The sequence below is a fragment of the Salvia hispanica genome, chromosome 4 (assembly GCF_029641045.1).
Source record: "Salvia hispanica isolate PSC_SH4W2 chromosome 4, Shi_PSC_v1, whole genome shotgun sequence".
NCBI classification, from domain to species: Eukaryota; Viridiplantae; Streptophyta; class Magnoliopsida; order Lamiales; family Lamiaceae; genus Salvia; species Salvia hispanica.
Genome location: NC_142695.1, coordinates 49,233,339 through 49,246,390, shown reverse-complemented (window position 1 = coordinate 49,246,390; position 13,052 = coordinate 49,233,339). Strand labels below are relative to the sequence as shown.

At 31.9% G+C, this 13,052-nt stretch overlaps 1 protein-coding gene and 1 long non-coding RNA gene across 8 annotated transcripts; both read right to left on the bottom strand.

Moving 5' to 3' along the window:
* Nucleotides 1–2,972: 2,972 nt before the first annotated feature.
* On the bottom strand, nt 2,973–4,925 carry LOC125192224 (blue copper protein-like). The gene is made up of 2 exons (XM_048089739.2): nt 4,537–4,925; nt 2,973–3,587 (listed from the first exon to the last, which is right to left on the bottom strand). Exons 1-2 carry the CDS (start codon nt 4,715–4,717, stop codon nt 3,280–3,282), a joined length of 489 nt encoding a protein of 162 aa, XP_047945696.1. The 5' UTR covers nt 4,718–4,925; the 3' UTR covers nt 2,973–3,279.
* Nucleotides 4,926–6,245: 1,320 nt separating this feature from the next.
* Nucleotides 6,246–12,410, bottom strand: LOC125192389 (uncharacterized). Of its 7 annotated transcripts, none has more exons than XR_016129073.1 (5): nt 12,285–12,408; nt 10,621–10,709; nt 8,352–10,008; nt 8,048–8,212; nt 6,246–7,593 (listed from the first exon to the last, which is right to left on the bottom strand). It is a non-coding gene; the product is annotated as an uncharacterized LOC125192389 (long non-coding RNA). The 7 variants fall into 7 exon arrangements; XR_016129072.1 differs by having other exon boundaries at nt 6,246–6,421; XR_016129076.1 differs by lacking the exon at nt 6,246–7,593 and having other exon boundaries at nt 7,925–8,212; nt 8,352–9,613; nt 9,793–10,008; nt 12,285–12,410.
* Between the last annotated feature and the right edge of the window lie 642 nt (nt 12,411–13,052).

Below are 13,052 nucleotides of genomic sequence, written 5' to 3'. Positions count from 1 at the left end.
GTTGAGCAATATATGCTAGTATATATTATTCCCATATGCATGACATACATATATGAAAGATTTCATATATATTCCATATATATTTCAATTTGTAATGGATTAATTTAATTTATTGGATAATACTTGAAAGTGTAGTTAAAATAGTCAATCCGCCACATGGTATGTTGAGGGACTTGTCATGATGTGTTACACCTAAATTATTAGTAGTAGTAAAAAATTAGACCCTACACACACATGCACTCGCAAAAATGTAGACTAGTACTTGTGTGGAATGTATTATCATCCAAGTCTACTCAAATTTGATAGTGCTCCATGTCATAACACGCATGGTTTGATTTATGTACATGTGATTCGAGCAATAAGTAGTAAGTACATCATTACATATGTTGTGTGCCCTTTTATCTTCTACATCTAGGGTGATTTGTCTATGTTTGGATGGATTGATTACATATAGAGACCTGATAAAATAAAAATTAATCATAAAATAGGTTGTGTCCCTTATACTGCTTATATATAGTATATACTCCCTCTGTCCATGAAATTTCGTCCCGATTTGATCACAGGTTTTAAGAAATGTAATGGAAAATGAGTTGAAAAAGTTAGTGGATTGTGGGTCCTACTTTTATATACTCCCTCTGTCCCACTAGAAATGAAACGTTTTCATTTTTGGGTTGTCCCATTAAAAATGAAACATTTATTAAAATAGAAATAACTTTATCTCTACTTTTCTCTCTCTCTCTCTTACTTTACTCTCTCTTCTTTAACTCATAAAACAATACTACATAAAATCATGTGTCGAAAAGCAAACGTTTCATATTTATTGGGACAGAGAGAGTATTAGTTTTATAATAAAATGTGAGTAGGAATGAATTAGTGGAATATGTGGTCCACTACCAAAAATGGTAAAAGTAAAAGGGGACAAATTTTGGGGGACAGACGAAAATGAAAAAATGAGACAAATTTTCGTGGACGGAGGAAATAATATATAAGTGTATTATATTTTGATTGATCTAATAATGAATAGCTTCTCATAGATTGTTGGACCCCAAAATATGACGAAATTAAATTATTAGTGGTTAGTACTTTTAGTGATTTTTTTTTATAATCTATAATAAAAATGGATTTTGAATTCTAGCGTGTTCCATCTTTTTCAAAAGTCTGAAAAAAAAAACTATGAACTTTGGCCATATGTTTGGCTGTCGGGAAATAAAGTTGGCGAGGAAAATGATTCCTGGGAAAATGAATCTCGGGAATATGATTCCTAGTAACTTTACTTTCCCGTGTTTAGAAAATATCAAGATTTTAAATTTATATTTAATTTAAACACCAAACTAAAAACATACTTATTATTATTTTATTTATGCAAAGAATAATATTGTAATTTTTTTATTAAATTATTAATTACAAATAATAATAATTATTATATTATTATATTTATTATTACGATGGATAGTTTAAATATGGATTATCCATCATAATCTATAATAATATAATTATGATTATAGTTACATGGAGTATTACAGTACTCATTTATTATAACAATAAATATAATAATTATTATAGTATAATTATAATATTTACGAATATTATAATTGAATAAATTTTATAAATTAAAATTGCACTATGACTTTATTGATTAATTGTTAATTTATAAAATAAAATAGTTATTATTTATTATAAGATTTATATTATTTAATTATATTTTAATTATTTAATAAAATATTATTATTATTATGAATTATTACAAAATAAGTTATAATTATGATAATTTTAATCACAGTTTTTTTTATTATAGTGAAATTAAGTATGATTTATAATTTTAAATTATTTTAAAAACATTGTAATTATTATTATTATTATTATTATTATTATTACTATTATTACTTTATTATTATTATTATCATTATTATTATTATTAATAAAACTATACTATATTGCTTAAATATGTAGGAATCCTAAAACTGGGAAAAAGAATACATAAGAAAAGTTAGGATTCAGAATCCTGGAAAGTTGTACTAACTTTTCTTGTTCTCGGATTCTGATTACTTTCCCAGTTTGATTAAAAACTGAAACAAACGCAGGAATTTAAAATTTAAGGAATCAGATTACTTTCCCAGACAGATGTCTGACAACCAAACATGACCTTTGAGTTTTTCACAATCATCTCATCATTCTCTTTTACGACGAATTATGTGATAATGTGACAGTCGGTTTGTAAGACGTGGACAAAACGTTCGACCTAATTAAACGTTTTGGCCACTGTTTGTTTTGTTTTACGTGTTTTGAAGTGCAAATACGCTATGGATATATTATATAGGTATAGATTCATTCAATTGGGGTTTCAACGGTATTAAAAAGAAACATTGTAACCGAATTATTAGATGAACGACGAACAATGTGCTTATAATAAGTTCATAATACCTAAATGGTCGATAACTTGATTTCGAACTCATAATTGCCTTAATTTAAGACCATTCAATTTATCGCTTTACAGGTAAGAAGATGCATGGCGTATATCGTTTTTGGACAATTTATTTAAGAAAAATTGGATATTAATGGAAGCCCATAATTAATTACCCTTCTTCATTTTCATTTTTATTTTTGGTTTTGCGTTTCAGGATATTTTTAGGGGGTTCGAGAATATATATATATAGTTGAATGGTCATGGTTTTCAGTTTCGGAAGGATCATATATTATTGAAATAGAGATAGGGATCGAGACATGCAGGCAAAAATAAATTGTATGCATAAATTGATTGATGATACAGGTCTGGTTCACCCTTGAGGAAACATCTTAATTTTCAGGTCCAACTTTTAGTAATTGTATGCCAAATCAGAAACAACTTAAACCCCACATCAAATAATAATGAGACAGCAAAAGTTTGAGGATTTTATAATTGAATTACTTTTGAAGTTGGAGTAATAGTTAAACTTAAATGTAAAATGACTAAAATCAATATCTAAATATGTGTGTGACTGGGTGGTCCACAAATTCTGCACAACTAGAAGAGGGCAACACATTTGACCCTTTCTAATCAATTTTGAAATATGTGTTTACTACTCCCACTTAAAAAGTTCAAACTAACATCAAGTTCAAAGGGAAATTATAAAAAACTTGGTCTCTTTTTAGAAGCAAATAATACTACTAGTAGTATTAAATAAAAAAAGGAACAAAGATTGTCACACAATCTTAGCACATACTACTATCATTCATGCAAGCATAAATATAGTACTACTAAATATAACCTCAACAACAAGTTAAAGTGAAGTGCCTTAGGCCTTAGATCCTGACTCCCAACATGGCTCCAACAACAATAGACAAAGCAAGCATGAAGGTCTTCCCGCCGCCAACTCTAGCGGGGGCACTGCCTTTGGTGGTGTTGGGATCGACGACGTTGATGGCTAGTTTCATCCCCTGGCTGCAGTGGTCGGACTTGGGGCAGATGAAGTAGCGGATGCCGGGGATGACGAGGGAGAAGTTGGTGGGGCTGGTTTGGTCGGAGCTGATGATGTTGTCAGTGAGGCAGTTTTTGTAGTCATCTGCCCTTACTTCGTCCACGGCATGGGTAATGGCCCAGTATTTGAACACTGAACACCAAAACCAACTCGTTTTCTCATTTAAAATCTACTACCACAGTTTCTAAAAATAGAGATTTTGGAAATATAACATTTTACATTGTTAAATAAATAAATATGAGAGACAAACCATTTAAATAGAAAAACATCTTCATTAGGAACTTAAATGCCTGGATCGATATTAAATAATGAAGTTTGATCAGGAATTAAAAAAAAATTCATTAAGTTTGATCTAAATTTTGGTACGTTGTCCCATGCTTTTTGAAATTGAAATATTACTTATCGTAAAATTTTATTATTTTTCAATTGTCTCTCATCCATGCATAATTCAACGTTTTTTTTTTTTTGATGTTAAAAACAATAATAGTTTAATAAATAAGAAAATAAATTAATATAAAAAAAAAACATATATAGTTTAATAGAACGTACACTTTGTTTTGAACATCACTATTAACATTTTGTGCATGAATATGATGATTGAGAAAATTGAAACTTCGTAAGTTAAATATTCCATTTTCAAAGATCAATATGAGGCATACTAGAATTTGACCAAACCTCATAATTTCAATTACCATTATCCCAATAAATTACTCCAACTAATTAAAATAACACTATTGGATATTGATTGATGATTAAAAGAAAAGAATTTGCAAAAAACAAGATTCACAGCAGCCATAATTTTAAGTGATTAAACGCGTTAATTTATCTATAATATCAAGAAAATACAGGAATACGTATTAAAAACATGTATATTATCGCTCAATTTGAATAGATATGGTTGAGATATAAAGAAGTAGTAATAATTGATATATGAATAATAATATGATCTGACATATTATATTAATAATAATTTGTTGTGAGATAGCGTCTATATATGAAAACAAATTAATTTATGTGCACATACTAAATGATTTTTTTTTTCACTTTTATAGAATATTGAAGTAGAGATTATGGATGATACCAAGGAAGTCACCAACATAAAAGAGTTGGTCCTTTGACCACTTGACGTAGTTGATACCGGTATCCCAGCCGTGAGCGTCGCCGACGAAGTGCGACACCGGCTGGTCCGGTGTCGGCCGCTGCGCTGCCGCTAGAGATATCACAACCACAAAGAGGAGGGCAATGGCTCTACCCATTTTCATTTTATTACTATATATATCTTTCTTTAGTATGTTTAAGTACTAGCAGTATTATAATGTGATGAATATTACTGTTTTCAGAGCTCAAATGTGCTATATATAGACAGAGAGAAGTGAAATAGAATAATTGAGGAACAATGTATTCTTATTAAGCCGTACATGATAATCATATTACTCTAATATTTCGCACTTAGTCTCTTAATTTATTTTTATATTTTTTTAAAGAAAGCTATATATGCATGGATGAGTACCATATATATAAATTTTATAAAAAAGAGTAACCCTAAATTAATATCTTATTTAATATTTAAATTTATGTACAGTTTTTCTATTTATTTTGACATCAATAAAAAGGTATAATAGTCGAGCGTCGAACTCAAGTTTCACATAGTATAATTTGTTTATTTTATCCTTTTGCCCCCAAAATAATTTTCTCAATCCGACTATATTTAAGTGCATATTAGGTGAGTGAATTCGAATCACATGAATGTTTGATCATACTATATGAGAAAATATGTATTTACTTTTGGGGATAAATGAGCAAGGTATGCATGCAACATACAAAATTCATTTTGTTTAATTTCTATGTTTGTGTACTTCATCCACTACGAATTGGTTGACTGTCTCAAGGTTGTTGAAAAATATAATCTTCATGAATTTTGTTTTCTGTTGTTTTTCTAGAGGAGAAGCAATATTTATGTGTATTTCTGTGTTTGTCCGTTGATTTTTTTATTTGAAATGATTTTGATAAGTTCCAGCGACTTATAAGCTGTTGTTTCAAATTGTGAATATAAGTTACCCTATAAGCTATTGTATCCTACTTATAAGTTCCCTAGCGGAACCAAAAAAGCTTAATAATTGGGCTGAAATCGGTAGAAATAGACGGTTTAATTATATTTCAACATACACCTTACGTTTTTCGTATATACACGTATTTTCACACATAACCGAAAAAATGGTTTATGGTTTATGGTTTACAAAAATAACATGTAGCATTTACTTTAAACTTTCGCACGATAAAATTATACTCCATCCGTCTACTATTAGTAGTCTGGCCTATTTTCCCATTTTACTCCACCGCGAATAAAAATCTCAGTTTATTTTTACTATAAATAGTAATATTATCTCATATTCCACTGACGCAATTTACTCACAATTCATTTAAAATTAATATATACAAATGAGACTTATATTCCACTAACTTTTGTTCATTCGCTTTTTTTAACATTTCATAAAATCTGTACCGAAAAGAAATAAGACTCCTAAAAGGGAACAGTAGAAGTAGCTATTAGAAAATTTTATAGAAATGATGAGTATATAAATTTAAAGTATCAAAGTTTTATTTTACTAGTAGATAATTGTTACTACTATGTTTCCACATCATTCTTCAATATGTCAGCGTTAAAATCCATATAACTAGCATCTAGGGAGTCATGAACCCATTTCTCATTCAGGTTGTATAATTTGAGATGGAGTACTATTTTGTTATTTTGTGAAAATTCGCACACTGAATCATAAAAAGATCAAACGGTTTGGACACAAACAATTTCCTGTTACAACCCTTCAATTGGCAGATACAATTTACAAACATTCAAAAAGTCACTAACGAACTGTTTATGCATCATCTCATTTGTATGCACTCAACCAAACGTAATATTGGTATAGTAATTTTTCTCCTCCTTTCCCTTTTGTTGGTGTGTTGCTAAGCTGGAAAATCATGTGTTTCGAATGGTTATCGTGCTTACACGTTAACGACATATAGGCATGCACATGACATGAACACAATAACAACACTATTTAATAACCTGACAAAATTAATATGTTTATGTAATTTTCATATCATGTCCAAAATTGGCAGGCAAGTAGAAACTATAAAAAAAGGTTTATAAGGACATCCACAGCCATGGCATGGTTACGGATGCCGCGCCGCAATTGGGGTGCAGGAGACATGGATGGAGGGGCGTGAGTTTAAGAACAATGTGTTAAATGGATGGTGAAAAAAGTAAGAGAGAAGAAAGTAAGAGAGATGAAGAGAGAATAAAGTAAAAGGGAGATGAACTTTTTGCCAAAAATAGAAATAACTCAATTAACTTGGAACTTACCAAAATAGAAAAATGACTCTATTAACATGGAACGGAGAGAGTACTTTAAATGTATGACCCCCCCCCCATCCTACCAACTTTTTCAACTCACTTTTCATTACATTTCTTAAAATTATTGTCCAGTCAAACTGTGACAAAATTTATGGGACGAATTGAGTAATTTTTAATATCCGAATGAATTTTCTGTGTTATATTTTTTCATCGTTTTCAATTTTACATTTAAAATACTACTAGTAATTAATAGTACTGATTACTGAATAATGCAATTTAATGTTTATGGCACGGGGAGAGGCATGAAAAGGGCTCAGAATTGTGGGAGTTGTAGCCTGAATCAGAAAATACGGTGACGTGGCGGGGAATTGAGGCCATGGTTGTGGATGTTATAAAGGCCACATTACTTTTATTCTAAAAAATTCACATTATTTTTATTCTAAAAATTCCAAAACCATATCCAGTAATCCAGATCTGGTTTCTCGTTCATGGCGTCAGCAGCACTGACTAAAACTTTTATCCACTCACCTCAAGGCTCAATGCAACTTATCAGCCCACCAGGTCCAAATCCAATTCAAAATGCATGGTTTTTATTTCATTTTCCAAAACGCAAAAATAGGAATCAAATTTAACGTCACTATAGTTGCCTTTTTCAACCAAGAGCAAAGCAATTTCCAAGGATACTACTAAGGCCCCAAAACAGAGCATCTCCCGAAATAACAAAGTAAATTACGACATCAGCGTTATCACATTATTTGAAATGAAATGACCATCACTCCACGTGAACTACAAAAAAAAACGACCCCAAATTTATTTATAAAAAATACATCTAGCCAAATATCCTAGCAAGCACTATATTATGCAAATATAGTAGATACAACAATCACAAAATATAACCAAACATTACTCAAATTCGGTAAAAAAAAAAAAACCAAAAACATACCCCTTCTTCTGCCTATAAAAGTTTCATTTTGTCATTTTGACCAATCCGTTAATAAAAGTTTTATTTCACTTATATTATATAGTATATAATAAATAGCTTAGCATGCCATTCACTAATTTCTCTCATTTCATTATAAAACTAACATACTATAAAAGTTTACTCAAATTTTCACAATTCGAACAATTAAATGACTTCTATTAACGAGAGTATGTATCTAACCACATATACTATTATTAAGGCGTGCTCATGTTCAAGTTAAACGAGAGCAGGGGTGTATTTGACTCTGTAAAGTCTTACCTTATTTCCCGCGTAATAAAATATCCAAGTGGAAGAAGTGGTGACAGCCATCCTTTTGTCTCTCTCTCTCTCTCTCCACCTTTGAATGAAACAAAATATCAATTCTAACGGCAAGTGATCTACTCATTGGCATGAGCACATAAATGCTTCCTACATTCAATGTAACTGTCCAAATTAAAGATGAATATTTGTATTAGTAAAAATTCTGCACCGTATAAATAGGAAAAGCTGCCTGTGTTTCATCAACTTACCTATTCGAACACTAAAAAAAGAACATAGGCTTACCATGGCAGATAATACTCACCCCACAGATGATCAGTATTTCACAAGCACAATGACACTTGCACAAATGGGTATAAGCACTGTTCCTGAGAGCTACATTCTTCCTCCAGCGGATCGCCCTACCCTTGAGCTGACGCCACCTTCCTCCTTCAGTGCTTTGCCAGTCATAGATCTCTCCTCTTTCGAGAACCCAGTTCTTCAATCACAGGTGACTGAACAAGTGCAAGTGGCTTGCAAGGAATTCGGAGGTTTTCAGGTATGTTAATAATCACATATAATTGCATAAAAGCCACCTGAACGACAAAACAGATTTTAGGCCATAACTAACAGTGTAAAATTCCTAATAAGTAATGAGAGTGCATTGCATGGTTTAACATCAATAATGAGAGTGCATTGCTAGTGAAGAAAGTAAAACAAAGTGTGATCCTGAAGCAGTTTAGGCAAATTCACTAAAGAATTCCATCTTCCGTGGTACTTATAATGGCTTCTCATTGCAAGAGCAGTCAACTAAAAAGCAGTTTGACTTATAGCACATCATGCACAGTTTAACCACTCTATTCTAAGAATATGTGCTAAAAAATTCTTTTATCCCCTGCAGGTGATCAATCATGGAATTCATGTTTCATTAACGGATGAGGCTCTAGATGTTGCAGAAGATTTCTTTGAGATGCCAAATGACACAAAGATGCGGCTTGCCTCAACTAATGTTCATGAACCTGTAAGGTACGGGACAAGTTTAAATCAAGTCAAGGATAAAGTTCAATATTGGAGAGACTTCATCAAACACTACGCCAACCCAATTTCAACTTGGATCGACTTGTGGCCATCAGAGCCTCCAACTTACAAGTAAGCAACACGATTCAGTCCTTGCACAACTAATAACTAGTCGTATAACATAATATGCCACGTTCAATAAAATATACTCCTATACTGACATTCTTATTTTGCCTTATCATCACTATCCCAAGTCAAAACATAAAAGGTGGAACTCAAAGAGTATGAATTGATTTTGTAGGAAGAAAATGGGAAACTATGCCAAGGCTGTGCTTCTTTTGCATACAAAGCTAATGCAGATAATATTTGAGAGTTTGGGTCTACGATCAGACTACTTGCAGAATGATGTGGAGCAAGGCTCCCAAGTCTTAGCCGTGAATTGCTACCCTGCTTGCCCAGAACCAAAATTAGCTCTGGGCCTCCCCCGGCACTCGGATTATGGATTGTTAACAATCATCCTCCAAAATCAAGAGGGTCTAGAAGTGATGGGCAACAATGAGAAATGGCAGCCTGTTCCAGTAATCAATGAAGCATTAGTGGTACAGTTGGGAGATCAAATGGAAGTGCTAAGCAATGGCCGATATAAAAGTATTGTTCATCGAGCAACTTTGAATTCAGAGAAAAAGCGTCTTTCAATTGCTAGCCTTCACAGTCTGGCAATAAACAAAAAAATAGCACCTGCTCCAGACCTAGTGGATGAGGGACATCCATCGTCCTACAAAGAAGGCAGCTTTGAAGATTTTCTGAAGTTCCTTTCAGATAATGACATCCTAGAAGGAAGATACATAGACACATTGAAACAAAATTCAGACAGTGTTTCTGAAGCAAAATGAGTGCTAGTATGATTTTCAGATGTTCCTTTCAGCTTGATCTGTCATTCTTCAGGATGATTCTGATTTCAAAAACTGGAAAGTACATCAAGATATCAATGGGTGGCACTGAGGTTTGCAAAAGTTCTTAGAATAAAAGTAAAAAGAGAAGCCAAGTATTCAGTGATATGCCTAGATATTTATATTCCTGTCATGCTAGAAAGATATAGATAATAAATTAATAATGCACGCATTTTGATATCCTTTTTAAAATTATCCAGCATCATATGTAATCATTTTTCAACATCCACCTATGTTTACAAAGGAAACCTTTTAATGATACAATAAATAATACAAAATACTTGCACCTATTGCCCTGTTACGAAACTTTCGTTACAGGGCAATCAATAGTTGCTAATTAGTATTCTAAGTTTAAAGAATTCCCATGTAGTTAGATTTATTTTTAGTTGCTTTCCTTTTTTCATTCTGCTCCTTCGCGATGAATAAAGATTAGAAAAGACAATCTTAGAATGCATATTTATTTAATCTATTATTCAACCTTCCAGAATCTACTTTGTTGCACAATGAATCTCATTCCTAAGCTTGAACAGTCTCAGTGAGTTTTTTTTTGAGACATAAACAAAACTATACCAGACATATGTCCATACAAAGAAAATGTGTGATATCATAGCAAAACAAACCATCAACCTTTAGAGTTTAAGAACTGGACATTTCGTCAGTTGTCTCCATGAAATTGATCCCAATAATCTGTTTAACTTCGGCAATATAAAAACAATCTGCGATAAATAACCATTCTTACTAGGTTAGGGGAACATATGCTGTACATCTAATTCATTGAATGCTTAGAATGACATCATGATATGTGCACATAAACTATTGTTCATATTATTCTACATAATCACAAGGATTCAGTTGTGGACTATTTAGGAGTTGAATAAAGCAAAAAGTAAAAACAAAAAAGTCAAAGAAATAAGTTAATATTTATTGAATAAATATCTACCAAAAGGACATGAACAAAATTTTAGATTATACAATTGTGCTACAATCTACCAGACAAAGACAAGCCTCTATAATGAGTACCGAATAAATGCGAGCTTGATTTCAAAACACAAATTAATCCTTCCCCTCAGCCATTTTTCTTATATTTCATCAGCGCACAATCATATTTATTTGCCCATCAAATATTATCGCCTACATATATGACGTCTGCCAGTCAACATGACACGATATTTCACGCCATGTATTGAACGCGTAAGGAAATTAAAAGTTATTCGATTCATATGCATGCATAATATACGTACAAGGAACACAATGACACGACAAATTCCACGTCGGTTTTTAACAATTACACAACCTGCAACTGTAACTGTAATGTTGTTCTTTCTCGCAATCTTTCACCTTGCATGCTTTAGTACCTAAAGGGTGAAAATATTTCCAAACAATTTGAAGGCTCATATCATCACCCTTTGCATTTTGCAAGTATGGTGGCAGAAAATCAAAACTTAACACTATATTTTTCTCTCTATATATGTATAAGTCACATTTGGAAACTTGAGAGTGTGCACTGAATTCGGAGGTGACCTGCCTCTAATATGAAATTTATCGTTGTCCAACGGTAAATTTTTTAAGGGAAAGCAAGGTTGTAAATAAGTCTAGTTATTCGCCAGCTACTCGTATTTCAATCTGGAAGCTCATTAGCATAAGTGAGTCAAACTTAAGCTTGAAACTACTCACCCCATTAGCTGGAGTAGGCTCATATATATACTAATAAGCTCAATTAAATGTTGAAGGAAAGTTATTGTTTTAGGAAATATTATAATTGTTCAACAAATGACATGTATTTAAAGGTTAGATATATATTTTCAAAGTGTGTCAGAGTTAGATTAAGCTCGTGAACCTTGAATTTCTTTGGTAAACTAAATCTCGAGCTGAGCTCCATTCTTATTGTCGAGCTGAGGTTGAGTTTAACAATATGTGCACCAAATTACATCCACCGAAAGCATAATTCGAAGCCTGGTATGATACCAGCGGCTACGAATATTGACACCAACCAAAACCACCGTACATTGAATCTCATGTTACAATTCATTTATTCGCATTGAAAATATTTATAAAAAAAAAAAAAAAAAAAAAACATTATCACATAATTGATCCGAAACGAAAACCTCATACACCGAATGGCATATAATTACGAAATTTAAGCACAGATAAAAACTTCCAATCTTCTTGCATTTACAACTATTTCATTTGCACATTACAGACTAACATGAGAATTGAATGAAAACCATATATTATCGGCACTCCTAACTATACAGCTCATCGGATTTAAGCATTTAAAGATGAGTACTAACCAAATTTTTGCGCCGGCGATGGTCCCCTTCTGTCGTCGTCGAAGCTGAGGCAATTTCTTCCTCTTTTCCGCCATCGGTAAGAGCTTGTTTCATCTCCTTTCCGGCCATTTTCTGAGCAACTGAATAATGCGATATTTTAATTTTCTGGGCTGGGCCTACTTACTGGATGGGCCAGTTCGCACAAAAGCCTACCTCGCTAAATATTTTGGGCCCACTTCTTTGTTTCAAAACACTCCACATTGTAGAGTAACATCATTAAACTACTTCCAACGTTTGGTTGTTTTTCTATTTTTAAGTATCAAGATTATCGAGTCATTTTAATTTGTAGCAAAACTTAACGCTCTCTCTTATGTCTCTTATCTCTCTTACTTTATTCTTCATTCACTTAACACATTATTTTAATATCTTTGTGCAATAAAAATAACTCAACTAAGAATAGAGAAACTATTTACATTACATTAGTCCTAAGATACTTCCACATGAAATATAATCTATAATATACTGTAGTTTTAATTAATAAAGATAGTAGTAGCAAATAATTACACTAACAATATCAATTACAATAATTATTGTTTTTATTATTATACTAATATTAACAATTTTTTGAAATATGGTCCGAAATGTTAGGAAATACACTTTTGATTACTTTCCTGACAAAAAAAAAACTTACCCTGTATTTTGTTCGGAGATATGCTATTAATAAATGTCAAATATTCTTTACCAAAAAAAAATGTCAAATATTTTAAAATTTTAGACAGAACAATAAAT

What these genes read in the sequence shown, in the direction of transcription:
- LOC125192224 (XM_048089739.2), bottom strand. Translation starts at nt 4,717, where the DNA reads ATGAAAATGGGTAGAGCCATTGCCCTCCTCTTTGTGGTTGTGATATCT. An exon ending in TTATGTTGGTGACTTCCTTG is followed by an intron (nt 3,588 to 4,536) that starts GTATCATCCATA and finishes TTTGGTGTTCAG; the next exon opens with TGTTCAAATACTGGGCCATT.